This window comes from Anomaloglossus baeobatrachus, chromosome 8 (genome assembly GCF_048569485.1).
Source record: "Anomaloglossus baeobatrachus isolate aAnoBae1 chromosome 8, aAnoBae1.hap1, whole genome shotgun sequence".
NCBI classification, from domain to species: Eukaryota; Metazoa; Chordata; class Amphibia; order Anura; family Aromobatidae; genus Anomaloglossus; species Anomaloglossus baeobatrachus.
Window position 1 is genome coordinate 257,413,556 of NC_134360.1, and position 23,441 is coordinate 257,436,996.

At 49.1% G+C, this 23,441-nt stretch overlaps 1 protein-coding gene across 1 annotated transcript; it reads right to left on the reverse strand.

Annotated features, from left to right (window-relative positions):
• Positions 1-4,255: 4,255 nt before the first annotated feature.
• On the reverse strand, positions 4,256-22,165 carry LOC142249551 (uncharacterized protein KIAA1614-like). Its single transcript, XM_075321221.1, has 3 exons — positions 22,039-22,165; positions 6,439-6,602; positions 4,256-4,814 (listed from the first exon to the last, which is right to left on the reverse strand). Exons 1-3 carry the CDS (start codon positions 22,143-22,145, stop codon positions 4,621-4,623), a joined length of 465 nt encoding a protein of 154 aa, XP_075177336.1. The 5' UTR covers positions 22,146-22,165; the 3' UTR covers positions 4,256-4,620.
• Positions 22,166-23,441: the final 1,276 nt, after the last annotated feature.

Sequence of the window (23,441 nt, forward strand, 5' to 3'; positions counted from 1 at the left end):
TATCACATCCATACGTATGTTGTAGATTTTTTACAGACCATCATTATTTCTATTATAGTAGTCGGCGCTTTGTTTTCTGATGCGGAGCTGAAATTATGCAGTTATGAATAATGTGATTACCTGTGATTCCACTAGAGGGCGCCTGCAGTAATCTGTTAGAGAGCTCTATAAGGCTTTGTTCACACGCTGCTTTTTGCTGCTTTCTGCTGCTTTTTTTCTGCTGCTTTTTTTCTGCAACAAAAGCTGCTCTTGGCAGTAAAAAAAACCTGCTTCCAAAAAGCAGGTTTTGCTGCATCTTTGTTGTTTTATTGCATTTTTGTTATTTGTCTACAGTACGTTTCCATAAAGTTAGTTTTATTCACCACAAAGGCAGCTGTGGTTTGCATTTCCTCAAAAAAAAAAAGCTGTAAAAAAATTTAAAGAATTGACACGCTGCTTCAACAAAAAGCTGCAGTTTTCCATTACAGGCAGGAATAAAAAAGCATGTGCCTGAGATTTCTGGAAGCTTCTGGCTTTTGCTGGTTTTGTAAAAACTCATGAAAAAATGCTGCAAAAAATAAAAATTGCAACATGTGAACACAGCCTAATACTATATGCAGTAATACTCCCTATGCAGTGCACATGTTATAAATGTCTGGGCAGCATGATGGCTCAGTGGTTAGCACTGTAGGAAGGGTGGCTCAGTGGTTAGCACTGTAGGAAGGGTGGCTCAGTGGTTAGCACTGCAGTATTGCAGTGCTGGGATTCTGAGTTCAACTCCCACCAAGGACGATATCTGCATGGAGTTTGTATATTCTCCCAGTGTTTGAGTGGGTTTTCTCCCATATCGTGAGTCAGTTAGTTGCTCGTGGTCGTAACCATGGATACCCAAGTTGCTAGTGGTTGTAACCATGGATACCCAAGCTGCAATGCCCTGCACATGAGGTAAGAGACATGACTATATCAGGAGAACTGCACTACATTTCTAATTGGAGGTATTTTCTATTATTATTATTATACCTACTACATATTGAGATGGGATTAACCCTTTAACTCCAGAGAGAACAAAAATGCCTAAAAATTGAAAATGCCCAAATCTTTTCCGTCGGGAAGGGTCGAAAAGCCCCTATGTACATTAGATGGTTGGTTGGTCCTTCTTCAATCTCGAGGTTTGGCCGACGTTCCTCTGTATATGGGAGGCCTCCTCCTCCTCATTCATTCTCTGAGCGCCTCTTCACGTCGTCCTTCTCCTCCCCTTCACGTCGTCCTTCTCCTCCCCTTCACGTCGTCCTTCTCCTCCCCTTCACGTCGTCGCCCTCCTCCTCTTCACGACGTCGCCCTCCTCTTCACGATGTCTTCTTCAGAGGTCAGATTTATGAATGACCACAGATTGGAGAACACATCAGAACCCTGCAGACTGTCGCAGCTTTCCCGGGTTGCGATGATCAGTATGTATTATGCAGTTCTTATCTGCTACATTACCGTCATAAAATTACGGCATAAAATCCATATTCAGTCTCCACCAGGACATCTGTCCCGTCTAGCTGTTCTGGTTTCTCGCAGTAGTCTGGACGCAGTCAGCAGATAACACAGTAAAATATATATATATATATATTATATATATATATATACCTCCTGTATACCATCCGCAGGAGGTACACGATGGGGGCAGATCAGAGACCCTCCCCTGCTACTGGCATAAGCCCCTCTCCTTACACTGCACATACTGTCCCTAAAGACCCCCAATACACAGACTAAAGCCAGCCATACCCTCCAATAAGCTTAGCCGCCACTAATGTATAGGGGGGCTGCTGATTGGCCCCCAAGAGTGGATATTGGGGCGTTAAGATACAGGCATGTCTGATTTCGGACTACAGATTCTTTTGTTCTTTGTATATACGTAGCCGATAGTGATGTCGGCAGCGGCAAGGACACTGGAGCCACAGGCAGCGGCGGGCGAGGACACTGGAGCCACAGGCAGCAGCGGGCGAGGACACTGCAGCCATAGGCAGCGGCGGGCAAGGACACTGGAGCCACAGGTAGAGGCGGGCGAGGACACTGGAGCCACAGGCAGCGGCGGGCGAGGACACTGGAGCCACAGGTAGCGGCGGGCGAGGACACTGGAGCCACAGGCAGCGGCGGGCGAGGACACTGGAGCCACAGGCAGCGGCGGGCGAGGACACTGGAGCCACAGGCAGCGGCGAGGACACTGGAGCCACAGGCAGCGGCGAGGACACTGGAGCCACAGGTAGCGGCGGGCGAGGACACTGGAGCCACAGGCAGCGGCGAGGACACTGGAGCCACAGGTAGCGGCGGGCGAGGACACTGGAGCCACAGGCAGCGGCGGGCGAGGACACTGGAGCCACAGGCAGCGGCGGGCGAGGACACTGGAGCCACAGGCAGCGGCGAGGACACTGGAGCCACAAGCAGCGGCAAGGACACTGGAGCCACAGGTAGCGGCGGGCGAGGACACTGGAGCCACAGGCAGCGGCGGGCGAGGACACTGGAGCCACAGGCAGCGGCGGGCGAGGACACTGGAGCCACAGGCAGCGGCGAGGACACTGGAGCCACAGGCAGCGGCGAGGACACTGGAGCCACAGGCAGCGGCGAGGACACTGGAGCCACAGGCAGCGGCGAGGACACTGGAGCCACAGGTAGCGGCGGGCGAGGACACTGGAGCCACAGGCAGCGGCAGGCGAGGACACTGGAGCCACAGGCAGCGGCGAGTACTCCTGAATATGGAAAAATCAGGAGATATGGTTTGGCTCATTGATCGTGCGGCAGCCATCATTCAGCTCTCTATCTAATTTGTAAGAGGGGCCGGTTTCGGGGTGGATTCTGTGTCTAAATCCGCATTCTACTAGGTTTTCCATATCTCCGTTCACATGCTGCAGATTTTCTGTACAGATATTTGGTGCTGCAGTTCAGCAGCTGATTTAGCACTCACCAGGCTCCGATTGGCAGCATCTGGGAGGTAGGGGGTCAAAGCAAAACCCCCCGGGAACACCCTGAAGAAACGCCAAGTTGGACTACAAGAGGAGATTTCACAGAAGCCCTCCAGAAGCAACAAATGTGAATATCTGCTGTGGAGCCGCACAGCACAAAACGGAAAGGAGCGGCAGAATCGGGGGGAGAGCAGCAATTTTTACAAGATATTTAACTCCATTCTCTCTTTAAACAGTGACAGGTCCTCTTTAAAGTGTAACTATACTTTCAGGTGGGTTTTAAGAATATACTGACCCATGTGAGTACATGAGGAATCTAAGAAAAAGACTGATGGCACATCCTACCTTTCTAATGTGAACAGGGGCATAGTGAACATGAAACATAGTAACAAAAAGGAGACAGTTGCACTCGAATATAGACATGCATTACTGCTATGGAAAACATGTAAAAATTGAGATACTTCGCACACAGAAATGGCCAGTTTTATGTGAGCCCAACAGCCAGCGGCAAGGCGACCTCTTTTTGTTGGGTCCCTACTTACTCTAATGCCTCTCTTTGGGTTAAAAACCTCTCCAATTTATCCACTTGCAGGTTCCTCTCTGCCCATGAATTGTAAGGGGTTTTTTTAACCCAAAGAGGAATTAGAGTAAGCAGGGACCCAACAAAAAGAGGTCGCCTTGCCGCTGGCTATTGGGCTCACATAAAACTGGCCATTTTTGTGTGCGAAGTATATAAATTTTTACATGTTTTCCATAGCAGTAATGCACGTGTATATTACCATATTCATTGTTACACATGTTAGTACATGAGGAATAACACTTTCTGGCCATTTTATGACTTGTATCCTGCATTTTTTACCAGTTTTCCCCTCTTCAGACTCTTTCTCTTATTTGCAGTCCACTCTGAGCTGGTGGGAGTAGATTAGCTGCTATGAGGCCTTCCATACACAGCATTGAGGGGCTCCTGCTCTTTCGTTTTTTAGCACACAGACAAGCAGCAGCATGGAGGCCATATCAGCGGCAGTGAGCAGTGCAGCTGTGTCTCCAGCTCAGGGTAGAAAGCTCAGCACGATCCTTCTGTGTCTCCCGCTGCTTGTTTTCTCTCCCTGCTCCTCGTATACAGTGTAACCCTATACCGCTCTGTGTTGGTGATAGTTGTGTTATTCGTTTAGGAAGAAGTGGGGAAAGAGGCCGATTTCTCCGATGAGAGATGTGACAGCCTTTCTTATATTCCGCTGCTGAACGTTACCGTTCCCTCTTAACCAATGTTAGGCGATGGTAAAACTTCACATTAGAGCATTTTTCCTCCCAGAAATTTCAGGCCGTGAACGTGACGTAAACAGAAATATTTAATATATTAAAATCAGAATAGGCAGTGAGGAGCAGAGGCTTCATAAATACACAAAAAACACTGAGCGTGACCTGTGCAAAGGGTGGGGGGATCCAAAACGGACAATGACGACATCTTGTGCGCCACCCACTTAATACTGCGTGGTATAACAGTTCGGAGGGTTACAGGAGGCTACAGACGGGTGTGCGGCGCTCTTCACGGTGTCACACCAGTATGAAAAGACAGTGCAAAATAGTCCGGTAAACAAAGACCATCCAAAAATAATAGACGAGCGCCAGATTGGGAGCGAGCGGCCGGGTCACCCGCTCCAGATCCTCTAGGCTCAGTACCATGTGACTCGTCCCGTCAGCATTTGGTCCTTCTCTGATGTAATACTCGTACCGATAACACAGATTCCCGGTGCAGGATTTCCGCCAGGTGTCCCAGGCCCAGTGTAGACACCTTGGCCCCATTCACCTCCAAGATCTCATCTCCCACTCTCAGGAGGCCAGAGTAAAGCTTGGCAGTGTTGGCGTCACTCATGTCCTGCACGTATATACCTGCAGGGGGCGAAAGCAGAGGTTTTTAGTGTTTACACCATTTTAAAGCGATTTTTCCAATTTTCATCAATAGGTATTGTCAGTGCCATTAAATGAGAGCAATTTTGCAATTTACTTTTTGTTGAAATTGTCAGCCGTTCTTGAGATATTATTGCGTTTTGTTTACAGCCTGTTGCCTTGGAGACCGACCACCACTGCTACACAGCATAACGTGTACAAGCTCTTTTTTATTAAACTTGTAAGCACTGCACTGAAGCTGGTCGGGATCGCTGAAGCTCTCTATCTCCTAACCCCGAGCAGCTTCAGCGCAGTGCTTACAAGCTAGACAACAGCAGTGGTTGGTCTCCTAGGAGCAGCTTCAGCGCAGTGCTTGCAAGCTAGACAGCAGCAGTGGTCGGTCTCCTAGGAGCAGCTTCAGCGCAGTGCTTACAAGCTAGACAGCAGCAGTGGTCTGTCTCCTAGGAGCAGCTTCAGCGCAGTGCTTGCAAGCTAGACAGCAGCAGTGGTTGGTCTCCTAGGAGCAGCTTCAGCGCAGTGCTTGCAAGCTAGACAGCAGCAGTGGTCGGTCTCCTAGGAGCAGCTTCAGCGCAGTGCTTACAAGCTAGACAGCAGCAGTGGTCTGTCTCCTAGGAGCAGCTTCAGCGCAGTGCTTACAAGCTAGACAGCAGCAGTGGTTGGTCTCCTAGGAGCAGCTTCAGCGCAGTGCTTGCAAGCTAGACAGCAGCAGTGGTCGGTCTCCTAGGAGCAGCTTCAACACAGTGCTTACAAGCTAGACAGCAGCAGTGGTCTGTCTCCTAGGAGCAGCTTCAGCGCAGTGCTTACAAGCTAGACAGCAGCAGTGGTTGGTCTCCTAGGAGCAGCTTCAGCGCAGTGCTTGCAAGCTAGACAGCAGCAGTGGTCGGTCTCCTAGGAGCAGCTTCAGCGCAGTGCTTACAAGCTAGACAGCAGCAGTGGTCTGTCTCCTAGGAGCAGCTTCAGCGCAGTGCTTACAAGCTAGACAGCAGCAGTGGTTGGTCTCCTAGGAGCAGCTTCAGCGCAGTGCTTACAAGCTAGACAGCAGCAGTGGTTGGTCTCCTAGGAGCAGCTTCAGCGCAGTGCTTACAAGCTAGACAGCAGCAGTGGTTGGTTTCTTAGGAGCAGCTTCAGCGCAGTGCTTACAAGCTAGACAGCAGCAGTGGTCGGTCTCCTAGGAGCAGCTTCAGTGCAGTGCTTACAAGCTAGACAGCAGCAGTGGTCGGTCTAGGAGCAGCTTCAGCGCAGTGCTTACAAGCTAGACAGCAGCAGTGGTTGGTCTCCTAGGAGCAGCTTCAGCGCAGTGCTTACAAGCTAGACAGCAGCAGTGGTCGGTCTCCTAGGAGCAGGTTCAGTGCAGTGCTTACAAGCTAGACAGCAGCAGTGGTCGGTCTCCTAGGAGCAGCTTCAGTGCAGTGCTTACAAGCTAGACAGCAGCAGTGGTCGGTCTCCTAGGTATTGAGCTGTAAAGAAAAGTGTTAATATCTAAAGAACGGCTGCAAATATTTGAAAGTAGTAAATTGCAAAATGAGTTGTTTGTACAAGCTCTGTCCGACAATCCCACTCTATGAAGATGAGAATACCTCTAACATCGTGGTTGTCTTTTACTTACCTGAGTCTGGCCTTCCGTTCCCAGAAGAAATACTGAAACCGAACCCTCCCTTTTCTAAACAATGCAGTTCCAAAAGGCGAGTCCCATCCGGATAAACCTCCGCTACCTTCCCCAATGCCCGAGCCATAGCAGGAGATCCGATGTCTTCTACACTGAGCGCCCGCCTGTGGATACAGGGAATGGTGAAGGTACTGTACAGGTACTGTATATCATCACTGTCTGCGTATATGGCCCGCCTGTGGATACAGGGAATGGTGAAGGTACTGTACAGATACTGTGTATTATCACTGTCTGTGTATATGGCCCGCCTGTGGATACAGGGAATGGTGAAGGTACTGTACAGATACTGTGTATTATCAATGTCTGCGTATATGGCCCGCCTGTGGATACAGGGAATGGTGAAGGTACTGCACAGATACTGTATATCATCACTGTCTGCGTATATGGCCCGCCTGTGGATACAGGGAATGGTGAAGGTACTGTACAGATACTGTATATCATCACTGTCTGCGTATATGGCCCGCCTGTGGATACAGGGAATGGTGAAGGTACTGTACAGATACTGTGTATCATCACTGTCTGCGTATATGGCCCGCCTGTGGATACAGGGAATGGTGAAGGTACTGTACAGATACTGTGTATCATCACTGTCTGCGTATATGGCCCGCCTGTGGATACAGGGAATGGTGAAGGTACTGTACAGATACTGTATATCATCACTGTCTGCGTATATGGCCCGCCTGTGGATACAGGGAATGGTGAAGGTACTGTACAGATACTGTATATCATCACTGTCTGCGTATATGGCCCGCCTGTGGATACAGGGAATGGTGAAGGTACTGTACAGATACTGTGTATCATCACTGTCTGCGTATATGGCCCGCCTGTGGATACAGGGAATGGTGAAGGTACTGTACAGATACTGTATATCATCACTGTCTGCGTATATGGCCCGCCTGTGGATACAGGGAATGGTGAAGGTGCTGTACAGATACTGTATATCATCACTGTCTGCGTATATGGCCCGCCTGTGGATACAGGGAATGGTGAAGGTGCTGTACAGATACTGTATATCATCACTGTCTGCGTATATGGCCCGCCTGTGGATACAGGGAATGGTGAAGGTACTGTACAGATACTGTGTATCATCACTGTCTGCGTATATGGCCCGCCTGTGGATACAGGGAATGGTGAAGGTACTGTACAGATACTGTGTATCATCACTGTCTGCGTATATGGCCCGCCTGTGGATACAGGGAATGGTGAAGGTACTGTACAGATACTGTATATCATCACTGTCTGCGTATATGGCCCGCCTGTGGATACAGGGAATGGTGAAGGTACTGTACAGATACTGTATATCATCACTGTCTGCGTATATGGCCCGCCTGTGGATACAGGGAATGCTGAAGGTACTGTGCAGATACTGTATATCATCACTGTCTGCGTATATGGCCCGCCTGTGGATACAGGGAATGGTGAAGGTACTGTACAGATACTGTATATCATCACTGTCTGCGTATATGGCCCGCCTGTGGATACAGGGAATGGTGAAGATACTGTACAGATACTGTATATCATCACTGTCTGCGTATATGGCCCGCCTGTGGATACAGGGAATGGTGAAGGTACTGTACAGATACTGTATATCATCACTGTCTGCGTATATGGCCCGCCTGTGGATACAGGGAATGGTGAAGGTACTGTACAGATACTGTATATCATCACTGTCTGCGTATATGGCCCGCCTGTGGATACAGGGAATGGTGAAGGTGCTGTACAGATACTGTATATCATCACTGTCTGCGTATATGGCCCGCCTGTGGATACAGGGAATGGTGAAGGTACTGTGCAGATACTGTATATCATCACTGTCTGCGTATATGGCCCGCCTGTGGATACAGGGAATGGTGAAGGTACTGTGCAGATACTGTATATCATCACTGTCTGCGTATATGGCCCGCCTGTGGATACAGGGAATGGTGAAGGTGCTGTACAGATACTGTATATCATCACTGTCAGCGTATATGGCCCGCCTGTGGATACAGGGAATGGTGAAGGTGCTGTACAGATACTGTATATCATCACTGTCTGCGTCTTCAGCCCTGGCAGAGAGTAAACCCCAGACTAAGGTCAGCCGGAGTCCCGGTTCCCCAAAGTCAAACACCCGAAACAGGGACACCTCTGCTGTTATGTGCTGGCGGTGCCATCAGCTCGGGCATGTGATGGCACAGTGCCCACTCACATCAGAACCCATGGACTGCCGGTACGCTCGCCGGGTATCCATGTATGCCCATACTGTTTGTACCGTAAGCACTGTTACTATGGGGGAGGAGCCCCATCTCTGCAAAGTACGTGTTAATGGCTATACAGTAGAGGCTTTGTTGGACTCAGGAAGTGTAGTGACTCTTGTACATGCCTCCTTGGTCTCCGGGGAAAACCCTACGGGACATAAAGTAGGGGTACTTTGTATTCATGGAGGCCTACGTGAATACCCTATGGAAAGGGTCACCATTGCTACCTCGTGTGGAGAGGTTCAACATGAAGTGGGGGTGATGAAAAGACTTCCATATGCTGTTATTTTGGGAAGAGACTTGCCCCTGTTCTGGACATTATGTAGGAGGCGACCTAGCCCTCCGAGGTGTATGATTGAACCAGGCCCTGAGCCGGACGATCCCGACTCAGGGATACCTGCCGTAGGGGTCACCAGTATAGGGACAGAGTGTAACCCTGCCAGGTTCCCCCTAGAGGTAATGGCAGGAGAGGTTGAGCCACCCGAGGCAATCCCGGAGTTGAACGTGTCTCCAGATAATTTCGGAACAGCACAGCTCCGGGACCCCACATTGGCTCCTGGACGTGGAAATGTACAGGTAATTGATGGGGTACCCCAGCGGCCAGGCTGGAAACTCCCTACATGGCTCTAAAGCGAGAGTTGCTCTATCGGGTTGATACAATCCGGGGGGAAATAGTGGAACAGTTGGTGGTCCCTCAGCCGTACCGCCGTCAGACCTTGGAATTGGCTCATAACCACCTAATGAGTGGGCACCTAGGTGAAGAGAAAACGCGGGGAACGCATGTTTCAGCGGTTTTACTGGCCAGGGGTCGGCGCAGAAATTAAGAGGTTCTGTGAGTCCTGCCCAGTTTGTCAGTTTGTCAGCACCAACGCACCGTTTCCGTAGTCCTCTGATACCTTTACCCATTATAGAGGTGCCTTTTGAGCGGATTGCTATGGATCTGATCGGACCCATTGTAAAATCAGCCCGTGGTCACCAGCACATCCTGGTAGTGATGGATTACGCGACACGTTATCCGGAGGCCATTCCACTACGTCACATATCGGCGAGGCTTATTGCTCGGGAGTTGTTTGCTATGTTCTGTCGCGTGGGGTTACCCAAAGAAATCCTGACCGATCAGGGCACTCCCTTTATGTCTAAAATTACAAAGGAACTGTGCAAACTCCTCCAGATCAAGCAGCTACGCACGTCGGTGTACCATCCCCAGACTGATGGTCTAGTGGAACGTTTTAATAAAACTCTGAAGGCTATGTTGAAAAAGGTGGTCTCCAAAGAGGGGAAAGATTGGGACATGTTATTGCCCTATTTAATGTTCGCTATCCGCGAGGTCCCACAATCTTCCACCGGGTTCTCGCCATTTGAGTTACTGTATGGCAGACATCCGCGGGGACTGCTGGATATAGTTAAGGAAACTTGGGAACAGGAGCCCACCCCTCACAAAAGCACAGTGGAATACGTTATGGGTATGCAGGATCGTATCACGGCAATAATGCCCATTGTTAAAGAGCATTTGCTGGATGCTCAGGCGGCCCAAAGTACTCAATATAATAGAAAGGCCTCCATCAGGTCTTTTAAACCGGGAGATCGTGTCTTAGTCCTAATACCTACTGCAGAAAGTAAGTTCGTAGCCAAATGGCAAGGTCCCTATGAGATCCGGGAGAAAGTGGGGGAAGTAAACTATTAGGCTATGTGCGCACTAGTGCGTTTTACCCGCGGATTTGCCGCGGAAATTTCTTGAGAAATGTCTGCAATCTTTGTGCAGACATTTCCCAGCAAATCCTACGGTAAAAAAAAATAGCTGTGCGCACTGGTGCGGATTTTTCTCAAGAAATTTCCTTGAGAAGAATTTCTCTAGAAACTTTCTTGAGAAAATGAACATGTCCATTATTTCCGCAGGTACCCTGCGGATTTCTGCAGTTCAGCCTGCAAAAATCCGCAGGGAACCACCCGCGGGAAAATCGCGGCTATTCCGCGGCAAATCCGGAAATCTTTCACTCCCAGAAGTTTCTCAAGAAATTTTCTTGAGAAACTTCTCATTTCTAGTGCGCACATAGCCTTAAGTGTATCAGCCAGGTAGAAGAAAACCAGAGCAAATCTACCATGTAAACCTGCTGAAGGCGTGGAAAGACAGGGAATGTATGGTGGCTGACGTAACGTTGGACCTAACCTTTTCAGGTGCCTTGACAACAACAAAGGAGGAGTCCCCTGATGATGAATTGGGAGTGAGGATAGGGGATTCTCTCTCAAAACAGCAGAGACGGGAGTCTCGGAGGTTAGTGCAGCGGAATACGGATGTGTTCTCAAGCCTACCCGGCCGAACAACCGTAATCCACCATGATATTGTCACCGAGCCTCAAGTAAGGGTACGCCTGAGGCCATACCGGGTACCAGAGGCTCGTAGGCAAGCCATTGCGGAGGAGGTAAAAAAGATGCTCCAACTAGGGGCCAGTCCCATTGTGCTGATCCCGAAACCAGACGGTTCTTTAAGATTCTGTAATGACTTCCGAAAGTTAAATGAGGTATCGAAGTTTGATATGTATCCCATGCCCAGGGTCGACGAGCTGATAGAGAGACTGGGACGGGCCCAGTACTTCACGACTCTCGATCTCACTAAAGGTTACTGGCAGGTGCCGCTGACAGAGGCGGCAAAAGAAAAGACCGCTTTTGTCACGCCAGGGGGGCTCTATCACTATGTCGTCTTGCCATTTGGTTTACATGGGGCTCCGGCCACGTTTCAGAGATTAATGGACATAGTGTTAGAACCCCATCAACCATATGCGTCCGCATATTTGGATGACATCATCTATAGCAGTGACTGGAGCACCCACTTATCTCAGGTACAAGCGGTAGTGGATTCGCTCAGAGCGGCTGGTCTGACGGCGAATCCAAGCAAATGTGCTATGGGTCTCAAAGAAGCCCGTTACTTGGGGTATGTGATAGGCCAAGGGGTTATCAAGCCACAAGTAAACAAAATCGAAGCCATTCAAAACTGGCCTCGTCCCCTTACCACAAAACAGGTAAGAGCCTTTCTGGGTATAATGGGGTATTACCGACGATTCATACCCAATTTTGCTGGAAGGTCGGCGCCTTTGTCCGATCTTTTAAAAGGGAAGAAGTCGGTCATGGTCCACTGGAATACACAAGCAGAGGAAGCCTTTCAGGTGCTAAAGGTAGTCCTATGTGGTCAGCCTGTCCTTGCCAACCCTGACTTTCAAAAGGAGTTTATAGTACAGGCAGATGCCTCTGAGGTGGGTCTGGGGGGAGTTTATAGTACAGGCAGAGACCTCTGAGGTGGGTCTGGGGGGAGTTTATAGTACAGGCAGATGCCTCTGAGGTGGGTCTGGGGGAGTTTATAGTACAGGCAGATGCCTCTGAGGTGGGTCTGGGGGGAGTTTATAGTACAGGCAGATGCCTCTGAGGTGGGTCTGGGGGGAGTTTATAGTACAGGCGGATGCCTCTGAGGTGGGTCTGGGGGGAGTTTATAGTACAGGCAGATGCCTCTGAGGTGGGTCTGGGGGGAGTTTATAGTACAGGCAGATGCCTCTGAGGTGGGTCTGGGGGGAGTTTATAGTACAGGCGGATGCCTCTGAGGTGGGTCTGGGGGGAGTTTATAGTACAGGCGGATGCCTCTGAGGTGGGTCTGGGGGGAGTTTATAGTACAGGCAGATGCCTCTGAGGTGGGTCTGGGGGGAGTTTATAGTACAGGCGGATGCCTCTGAGGTGGGTCTGGGGGAGTTTATAGTACAGGCAGATGCCTCTGAGGTGGGTCTGGGGGGAGTTTATAGTACAGGCGGATGCCTCTGAGATGGGTCTGGGGGGAGTTTATAGTACAGGCAGATGCCTCTGAGGTGGGTCTGGGGGGAGTTTATAGTACAGGCAGATGCCTCTGAGGTGGGTCTGGGGGGAGTTTATAGTACAGGCAGATGCCTCTGAGGTGGGTCTGGGGGAGTTTATAGTACAGGCGGATGCCTCTGAGGTGGGTCTGGGGGGAGTTTATAGTACAGGCAGATGCCTCTGAGGTGGGTCTGGGGGGAGTTTATAGTACAGGCAGATGCCTCTGAGGTGGGTCTGGGGGGAGTTTATAGTACAGGCGGATGCCTCTGAGGTGGGTCTGGGGGAGTTTATAGTACAGGCGGATGCCTCTGAGGTGGGTCTGGGGGAGTTTATAGTACAGGCGGATGCCTCTGAGGTGGGTCTGGGGGAGTTTATAGTACAGGCGGATGCCTCTGAGGTGGGTCTGGGGGGGAGTTTATAGTACAGGCGGATGCCTCTGAGGTGGGTCTGGGGGAGTTTATAGTACAGGCAGATGCCTCTGAGGTGGGTCTGGGGGGAGTTTATAGTACAGGCAGATGCCTCTGAGGTGGGTCTGGGGGGAGTTTATAGTACAGGCAGATGCCTCTGAGGTGGGTCTGGGGGAGTTTATAGTACAGGCGGATGCCTCTGAGGTGGGTCTGGAGGGAGTTTATAGTACAGGCGGATGCCTCTGAGGTGGGTCTGGGGGGAGTTTATAGTACAGGCGGATGCCTCTGAGGTGGGTCTGGGGGGAGTTTATAGTACAGGCAGATGCCTCTGAGGTGGGTCTGGGGGGAGTTTATAGTACAGGCAGATGCCTCTGAGGTGGCTCTGGGGGGAGTTTATAGTACAGGCGGATGCCTCTGAGGTGGGTCTGGGGGGGAGTTTATAGTACAGGCAGATGCCTCTGAGGTGGGTCTGGGGGGAGTTTATAGTACAGGCAGATGCCTCTGAGGTGGCTCTGGGGGGAGTTTATAGTACAGGCGGATGCCTCTGAGGTGGGTCTGGGGGGGAGTTTATAGTACAGGCAGATGCCTCTGAGGTGGGTCTGGGGGGAGTTTATAGTACAGGCGGATGCCTCTGAGGTGGGTCTGGGGGGAGTTTATAGTACAGGCAGATGCCTCTGAGGTGGGTCTGGGGGGAGTTTATAGTACAGGCGGATGCCTCTGAGGTGGGTCTGGGGGGGAGTTTATAGTACAGGCAGATGCCTCTGAGGTGGGTCTGGGGGGAGTTTATAGTACAGGCAGATGCCTCTGAGGTGGGTCTGGGGGGAGTTTATAGTACAGGCCGATGCCTCTGAGGTGGGTCTGGGGGGAGTTTATAGTACAGGCAGATGCCTCTGAGGTGGGTCTGGGGGGAGTTTATAGTACAGGCAGATGCCTCTGAGGTGGGTCTGGGGGGAGTTTATAGTACAGGCAGATGCCTCTGAGGTGGGTCTGGGGGGAGTTTATAGTACAGGCAGATGCCTCTGAGGTGGGTCTGGGGGGAGTTTATAGTACAGGCAGATGCCTCTGAGGTGGGTCTGGGGGAGTTTATAGTACAGGCGGATGCCTCTGAGGTGGGTCTGGGGGGAGTTTATAGTACAGGCGGATGCCTCTGAGGTGGGTCTGGGGGGAGTTTATAGTACAGGCAGATGCCTCTGAGGTGGGTCTGGGGGGAGTTTATAGTACAGGCGGATGCCTCTGAGGTGGGTCTGGGGGGGAGTTTATAGTACAGGCAGATGCCTCTGAGGTGGGTCTGGGGGGAGTTTATAGTACAGGCGGATGCCTCTGAGGTGGGTCTGGCGGGAGTTTATAGTACAGGCGGATGCCTCTGAGGTGGGTCTGGGGGGAGTTTATAGTACAGGCAGATGCCTCTGAGGTGGGTCTGGGGGGAGTTTATAGTACAGGCAGATGCCTCTGAGGTGGGTCTGGGGGGAGTTTATAGTACAGGCAGATGCCTCTGAGGTGGGTCTGGGGGGAGTTTATAGTACAGGCAGATGCCTCTGAGGTGGGTCTGGGTGCGGTTCTGTCCCAGGAGGTAGATGGAGAAGAGCACCCGATCACATATTTGAGTAGAAAACTCACCCCGGCAGAGAAGAACTATAGCATAGTGGAGGATGAGTGCCTGGCCATAAAATGGGCTCTGGAATCCCTCCGCTACTACCTGCTGGGGCGACACTTTCGCCTGGTGACAGACCACTCCCCTTTGATCTGGATGAGGAATGCTAAGGAGAGAAATGCTAGAGTCACCAGGTGGTTTCTCTCCTTGCAGAACTTTCACTTTTCTGTGGAACACCGGGCTGGTAGGTTGCAGGGCAATGCGGATGCCCTGTCCAGAGGTCCCTGTATGTTGGCAAAAGTTCAACCCCGCCCGTTTGAACTGAGGGGGGGGGATATGTGAGGCAGTGACAGGGGTAATATTTGAAGACCGCTATGTGTCCCCCAGAATGTGTCTGGAAACCCTCTGAGTTTGCTATAGCTATTACTGGGAGTATAGCACAAAGGGTAACAGGGAGACAGATCCCTCCTCCCAGTCCAGGTTTTGTAGCAATCCTCATGTCCGGCATTTTCGTTTAAATCATGCAGAGCACAGCAGGGTGTGTCTCAGTTGAGAGCCAGGCTTGGTGAAGCTAACACATGCCGTGTGAGCTGGGCTGGCTCTGTGTGGAGTGAAGACAGGCCAAGAGTGTGAGCCTAGGAGAACCTTACACAGATCCCTGCGGTTAACGGGGTCCTAAGGTAACAAGACTTTTTGATGCAAAGAATTTGTCTATATGCACCGGCTGTGATCCGGAAGAGACTTTGACAGTGGGAAATTGGATCTATTTATGCTGCAACAATAAATAGACTGTTGGTGTGAACACGCTGCTGCCTCACTGCCTCACGTTTTTGCCCAAGCAACGCTGCTACCTCACAATACAGGGAATTGTGAAGGTACTGTACAGATACTGTATATCATCACTGTCTGCGTATATGGCCCGCCTGTGGATACAGGGAATGGTGAAGGTACTGTGCAGATACTGTATATCATCACTGTCTGCGTATATGGCCCGCCTGTGGATACAGGGAATGGTGAAGGTACTGTACAGATACTGTATATCATCACTGTCTGCGTATATGGCCCGCCTGTGGATACAGGGAATGGTGAAGGTACTGTGCAGATACTGTATATCATCACTGTCTGCGTATATGGCCCGCCTGTGGATACAGGGAATGGTGAAGGTGCTGTACAGATACTGTATATCACTGTCTGCGTATATGGCCCACCTGTGGATACAGGGAATGGTGAAGGTATTGTACAGATACTGTATATCATCACTGTCTGCGTATATGGCCCGCCTGTGGATACAGGGAATGGTGAAGGTACTGTACAGATACTGTATATCATCACTGTCTGCGTATATGGCCCGCCTGTGGATACAGGGAATGGTGAAGGTACTGTACAGATACTGTATATCATCACTGTCTGCGTATATGGCCCGCCTGTGGATACAGGGAATGGTGAAGGTACTGTACAGATACTGTATATCATCACTGTCTGCGTATATGGCCCGCCTGTGGATACAGGGAATGGTGAAGGTACTGTACAGATACTGTATATCATCACTGTCTGCGTATATGGCCCGCCTGTGGATACAGGGAATGGTGAAGGTACTGTACAGATACTGTATATCATCCCTGTCTGCGTATATGGCCCGCCTGTGGATACAGGGAATGGTGAAGGTATTGTACAGATACTGTATATCATCACTGTCTGCGTATATGGCCGCCTGTGGATACAGGGAATGGTGAAGGTACTGTGCAGATACTGTATATCATCACTGTCTGCGTATATGGCCCGCCTGTGGATACAGGGAATGGTGAAGGTATTGTACAGATACTGTATATCATCACTGTCTGCGTATATGGCCTGCTTGTGGATACAGGGAATGGTGAAGGTACTGTACAGATACTGTATATCATCACTGTCTGCGTATATGGCCCGCCTGTGGATACAGGGAATGGTGAAGGTACTGTGCAGATACTGTATATCATCACTGTCTGTGTATATGGCCCGCCTGTGGATACAGGGAATGGTGAAGGTACTGTACAGATACTGTATATCACTGTCTGCGTATATGGCCCACCTGTGGATACAGGGAATGGTGAAGGTATTGTACAGATACTGTATATCATCACTGTCTGCGTATATGGCCCGCCTGTGGATACAGGGAATGGTGAAGGTATTGTACAGATACTGTATATCATCACTGTCTGCGTATATGGCCGCCTGTGGATACAGGGAATGGTGAAGGTACTGTACAGATACTGTATATCATCACTGTCTGCGTATATGGCCCGCCTGTGGATACAGGGAATGGTGAAGGTACTGTGCAGATACTGTATATCATCACTGTCTGCGTATATGGCCCGCCTGTGGATACAGGGAATGGTGAAGGTATTGTACAGATACTGTATATCATCACTGTCTGCGTATATGGCCTGCTTGTGGATACAGGGAATGGTGAAGGTACTGTACAGATACTGTATATCATCACTGTCTGCGTATATAGCCCGCCTGTGGATACAGGGAATGGTGAAGGTACTGTGCAGATACTGTATATCATCACTGTCTGCGTATATGGCCCGCCTGTGGATACAGGGAATGGTGAAGGTACTGTGCAGATACTGTATATCATCACTGTCTGTGTATATGGCCCGCCTGTGGATACAAGGAATGGTGAAGGTACTGTACAGATACTGTGTATCATCACTGTCTGCGTATATGGCCCGCCTGTGGATACAGGGAATGGTGAAGGTACTGTACAGATACTGTATATCATCACTGTCTGCGTATATGGCCCACCTGTGGATACAGGGAATGGTGACGGTACTGTACAGATACTGTATATCATCACTGTCTGCGTATATGGCCCGCCTGTGGATACAGGGAATGGTGAAGGTACTGTACAGATACTGTATATCATCACTGTCTGCGTATATGGCCCGCCTGTAGATACAGGGAATGGTGAAGGTACTGTACAGATACTGTATATCATCACTGTCTGCGTATATGGCCCGCCTGTGGATACAGGGAATGGTGAAGGTACTGTACAGATACTGTATATCACTGTCTGCGTATATGGCCCACCTGTGGATACAGGGAATGGTGAAGGTATTGTACAGATACTGTATATCATCACTGTCTGCGTATATGGCCCGCCTGTGGATACAGGGAATGGTGAAGGTACTGTACAGATACTGTATATCATCACTGTCTGCGTATATGGCCCGCCTGTGGATACAGGGAATGGTGAAGGTGCTGTACAGATACTGTATATCACTGTCTGCGTATATGGCCCACCTGTGGATACAGGGAATGGTGAAGGTATTGTACAGATACTGTATATCATCACTGTCTGCGTATATGGCCCGCCTGTGGATACAGGGAATGGTGAAGGTACTGTACAGATACTGTATATCATCACTGTCTGCGTATATGGCCCGCCTGTGGATACAGGGAATGGTGAAGGTACTGTACAGATACTGTATATCATCACTGTCTGCGTATATGGCCTGCTTGTGGATACAGGGAATGGTGAAGGTACTGTACAGATACTGTATATCATCACTGTCTGCGTATATGGCCCGCCTGTGGATACAGGGAATGGTGAAGGTACTGTGCAGATACTGTATATCATCACTGTCTGCGTATATGGCCCGCCTGTGGATACAGGGAATGGTGAAGGTACTGTGCAGATACTGTATATCATCACTGTCTGTGTATATGGCCCGCCTGTGGATACAGGGAATGGTGAAGGTACTGTACAGATACTGTATATCATCATTGTGTATATGGCCCGCCTGTGGATACAGGGAATGGTGAAGGTATTGTACAGATACTGTATATCATCACTGTCTGCGTATATGGCCTGCCTGTGGATACAGGGAATGGTGAAGGTACTGTACAGATACTGTATATCATCACTGTCTGCGTATATGGCCCGCCTGTGGATACAGGGAATGGTGAAGGTACTGTGCAGATACTGTATATCATCACTGTCTGCGTATATGGCCCGCCTGTGGATACAGGGAATGGTGAAGGTACTGTACAGATACTGTATATCATCATTGTGTATATGGCCCGCCTGTGGATACAGGGAATGGTGAAGGTACTGTACAGATACTGTATATCATCACTGTCTGCGTTTATGGCCTGCCTGTGGATACAGGGAATGGTGAAGGTACTGTACAGATACTGTATATCATCCCTGTCTGCGTATATGGCCCGCCTGTGGATACAGGGAATGGTGAAGGTACTGTGCAGATACTGTATATCGTCGCTGTCTGCGTATATGGCCCGCCTGTGGATACAGGGAATGGTGAAGGTACTGTACAGATACTGTATATCACTGTCTGCGTATATGGCCCGCCTGTGGATACAGGGAATGGTGAAGGTACTGTGCAGATACTGTATATCATCACTGTCTGTGTATATGGCCCGCCTGTGGATACAGGGAATGGTGAAGGTACTGTACAGATACTGTATATCATCATTGTGTATATGGCCCGCCTGTGGATACAGGGAATGGTGAAGGTTCTGTGCAGATACTGTATATCATCACTGTCTGCGTATATGGCCCGCCTGTGGATACAGGGAATGGTGAAGGTACTGTACAGATACTGTATATCATCACTGTCTGCGTATATGGCCCGCCTGTGGATACAGGGAATGGTGAAGGTACTGTGCAGATACTGTATATCATCACTGTCTGCGTATATGGCCCGCCTGTGGATACAGGGAATGGTGAAGGTACTGTACAGATACTGTATATCATCATTGTGTATATGGCCCGCCTGTGGATACAGGGAATGGTGAAGGTACTGTACAGATACTGTATATCATCACTGTCTGCGTATATGGCCCGCCTGTGGATACAGGGAATGGTGAAGATACTGTACAGATACTGTATATCATCACTGTCTGCGTATATGGCCCGCCTGTGGATACAGGGAATGGTGAAGGTACTGTACAGATACTGTATATCATCCCTGTCTGCGTATATGGCCCGCCTGTGGATACAGGGAATGGTGAAGGTACTGTGCAGATACTGTATATCGTCGCTGTCTGCGTATATGGCCCGCCTGTGGATACAGGGAATGGTGAAGGTACTGTGCAGATACTGTATATCATCACTGTCTGTGTATATGGCCCGCCTGTGGATACAGGGAATGGTGAAGGTACTGTGCAGATACTGTATATCATCACTGTCTGCGTATATGGCCTGCTTGTGGATACAGGGAATGGTGAAGGTACTGTACAGATACTGTATATCATCACTGTCTGCGTATATGGCCCGCCTGTGGATACAGGGAATGGTGAAGGTACTGTACAGATACTGTATATCATCCCTGTCTGCGTATATGGCCCGCCTGTGGATACAGGGAATGGTGAAGGTACTGTACAGATACTGTATATCACTGTCTGCGTATATGGCCCGCCTGTGGATACAGGGAATGGTGAAGGTACTGTGCAGATACTGTATATCATCACTGTCTGTGTATATGGCCCGCCTGTGGATACAGGGAATGGTGAAGGTACTGTACAGATACTGTATATCATCATTGTGTATATGGCCCGCCTGTGGATACAGGGAATGGTGAAGGTACTGTACAGATACTGTATATCACTGTCTGCGTATATGGCCCGCCTGTGGATACAGGGAATGGTGAAGGTACTGTACAGATACTGTATATCATCACTGTCTGTGTATATGGCCCGCCTGTGGATACAGGGAATGGTGAAGGTACTGTACAGATACTGTATATCATCATTGTGTATATGGCCCGCCTGTGGATACAGGGAATGGTGAAGGTATTGTACAGATACTGTGTATCATCACTGTCTGCGTATATGGCCCGCCTGTGGATACAGGGAATGGTGAAGGTACTGTGCAGATGCTGTATATCATCACTGTCTGCGTATATGGCCCGCCTGTGGATACAGGGAATGGTGAAGGTACTGTGCAGATGCTGTATATCATCACTGTCTGCGTATATGGCCCGCCTGTGGATACAGGGAATGGTGAAGGTACTGTGCAGATACTGTATATCATCACTGTCTGCGTATATGGCCCGCCTGTGGATACAGGGAATGGTGAAGGTACTGTGCAGATACTGTATATCATCACTGTCTGCGTATATGGCCCGCCTGTGGATACAGGGAATGGTGAAGGTACTGTGCAGATGCTGTATATCATCACTGTCTGCGTATATGGCCCGCCTGTGGATACAGGGAATGGTGAAGGTGCTGTACAGATACTGTATATCATCACTGTCTGCGTATATGGCCCGCCTGTGGATACAGGGAATGGTGAAGGTACTGTACAGATACTGTATATCATCACTGTCTGCGTATATGGCCCGCCTGTGGATACAGGGAATGGTGAAGGTGCTGTACAGATACTGTATATCATCACTGTCTGCGTATATGGCCCGCCTGTGGATACAGGGAATGGTGAAGGTACTGTGCAGATACTGTATATCATCACTGTCTGCGTATATGGCCCGCCTGTGGATACAGGGAATGGTGAAGGTACTGTGCAGATACTGTATATCATCCCTGTCTGCGTATATGGCCCGCCTGTGGATACAGGGAATGGTGAAGGTACTGTACAGATACTGTATATCATCACTGTCTGCGTATATGGCCCGCCTGTGGATACAGGGAATGGTGAAGGTGCTGTACAGATACTGTATATCATCACTGTCTGCGTATATGGCCCGCCAGGAGCTGCTGCTTCTTTCTTGTTGGTTTCCAGCTGCACATACCACAGGGACTCATCACAACACTGCTGATCCCGCAGGCATGGCTGCCCGATACACAAGGTAACAATGTCGGATATCGGGAGGCTAAGACGACTCTTCTGTCTCCTGCTATTGGCGGCCATGTTACCGCACAGACCGGGAGATCTCCTGGCGTATATGTTTGGATACATGTGCAGACACATTATCTGATTTATCATTTCCATTGTTTTTTGTTTTTTTTTTTTTGCATGTGTAGACATTTTTTCTAATGGGGCACGTGGTTCATAAATTTTACGCAAAAGAATGTTTTGGTTTTTTTTCTTCTTTTTGCGACTTTTTGTAGCACAGAAAAGTCACAGGTTCCGTTAAATGTTGCAAAACGTATAAAAATAAATTACACTTTGGCGGAGCCATCGCTTCGTTTGTGGTTGTAAAACTTGAAAAAGGCATCGGTTCAGCACCGAAATGCGTGGGTGGGAATGAAAACCTTTACTTTATACCATCGAGATTGTCATAGAAGTCCTCCTCCAGACGCGGGGCTGCGGATTCTAATACATGTGTCCCTACCCCCAGGTGAGCGCTACTATCACGCGCACCCTCTGGCGGTATTCCCCGGGTGGTAAATCGCTTTGTATCTAATGTCTCAATCAATGTCTCTGTCTCAAGAACCCATCGGAGCTCATCGGCCCTTTATCTGATATGTATAGGAATGATTTCTTCTTGGCTGCAGTATATCGGTGACATACCTTGGAGCGGTGTTGACGTCTCCGGTGATGTAAGCAGCAGAGCGGTCCGATTTCCCTAACAAGTTCTGCACCGAGGATGCTCTTCTGGGAAGGTTAAATGGTGACATCTGGTGGTAAATGGAGAGAACTGCAAGTTATTTATTATCCCTGCCTCTGAGCACTAAAACTACCCAGCGTCAGATCAGCTCCAATATTCACCTACAAAACGGAACTCCTGATACAAGGACTGGAAGCGGAACCGTTGTTTTAATTTTTATTTCCTAAATCAATAATACACATGAATGTAAGCCACTCTAATAATCTTATCAGGGAATCGGCTTCTTCCTCGGCCAGAACTGATCCGTCATCAGAAGCCTCAGGTACAATCTGTATTCAATGAAGACTTCTCCATTACTGAGAGGAGAGTGCGGTTGGTGCTGATGAGATTCTATGATGGGAGGAGCTAGAGGCAGAGGGAGGAGTTAGAGGCAGAGCTCCGCCCTCTTCTACATAGACTCTCATCAGCACCAACCGCCATCTCCTGTCTCAGTAACGGGAAAGTCTTCACCGAACACAGATTGTACCTGAGCATTCAGAATTTTGATAATGACGGATCAGTTCTGGCCGAGAAAGAAGCGGATTTCTCTGATCAGATTATTACATAATTGCTTATTGTCATGTGTATTATTGATTTAGGAAATAAAAATTAAAACAATGATTATACTTTTAACAGTGAATTAATGTACAAGAAAGTCTTCAGCACTTTTCTAATTTGACCTCGATGTATAATAATTACATCTGTATTTATTACTCATCACTTGGGCTATAAAAATCGTAATCAATAACAATTCAGGTAAATGGGTTTTCGTGTTCTTTAAAAATCATGACCTATTCCAGAAAAGGCCCCAATCAGGGGTAATAGTTCGAGTCCTAGGGGTCCACCCACAACTGCACCTTATTGCTTGAATGCTACAGTGATGCTGCCCACTCTGAACCGCAATGTATTAATAGTGCCCCCCTTTGTGGCCCCATATATTATTAATATCCCATATGAATAATGCCCCCTTTGCACCTCCATGTATAAATAATGCCTCTCTTATGCCTCTATGTATAATAAATGCCCCATATACAAATAACCCATTTTGTGCCTCCATTTCTGAATAATGCCCCCTTTGTGTCTCCATATATGAATAATGCCCATTTTGTGTCTCCATATATGATTAATGTCCATTTTGTGCCTCCGTATATGAGTAATGTCCATTTTGTGCCTCCGTATATGAGTAATGTCCATTTTGTGCCTCCATATATGAATAATGCTCATTTTGTGCCTCCATATATGAATAATGCCCATTTTGTGCCTCCATATATGAGTAATGCTCATTTTGTGCCTCCATATATGAATAATGCCCATTTTGTGCCTCCAT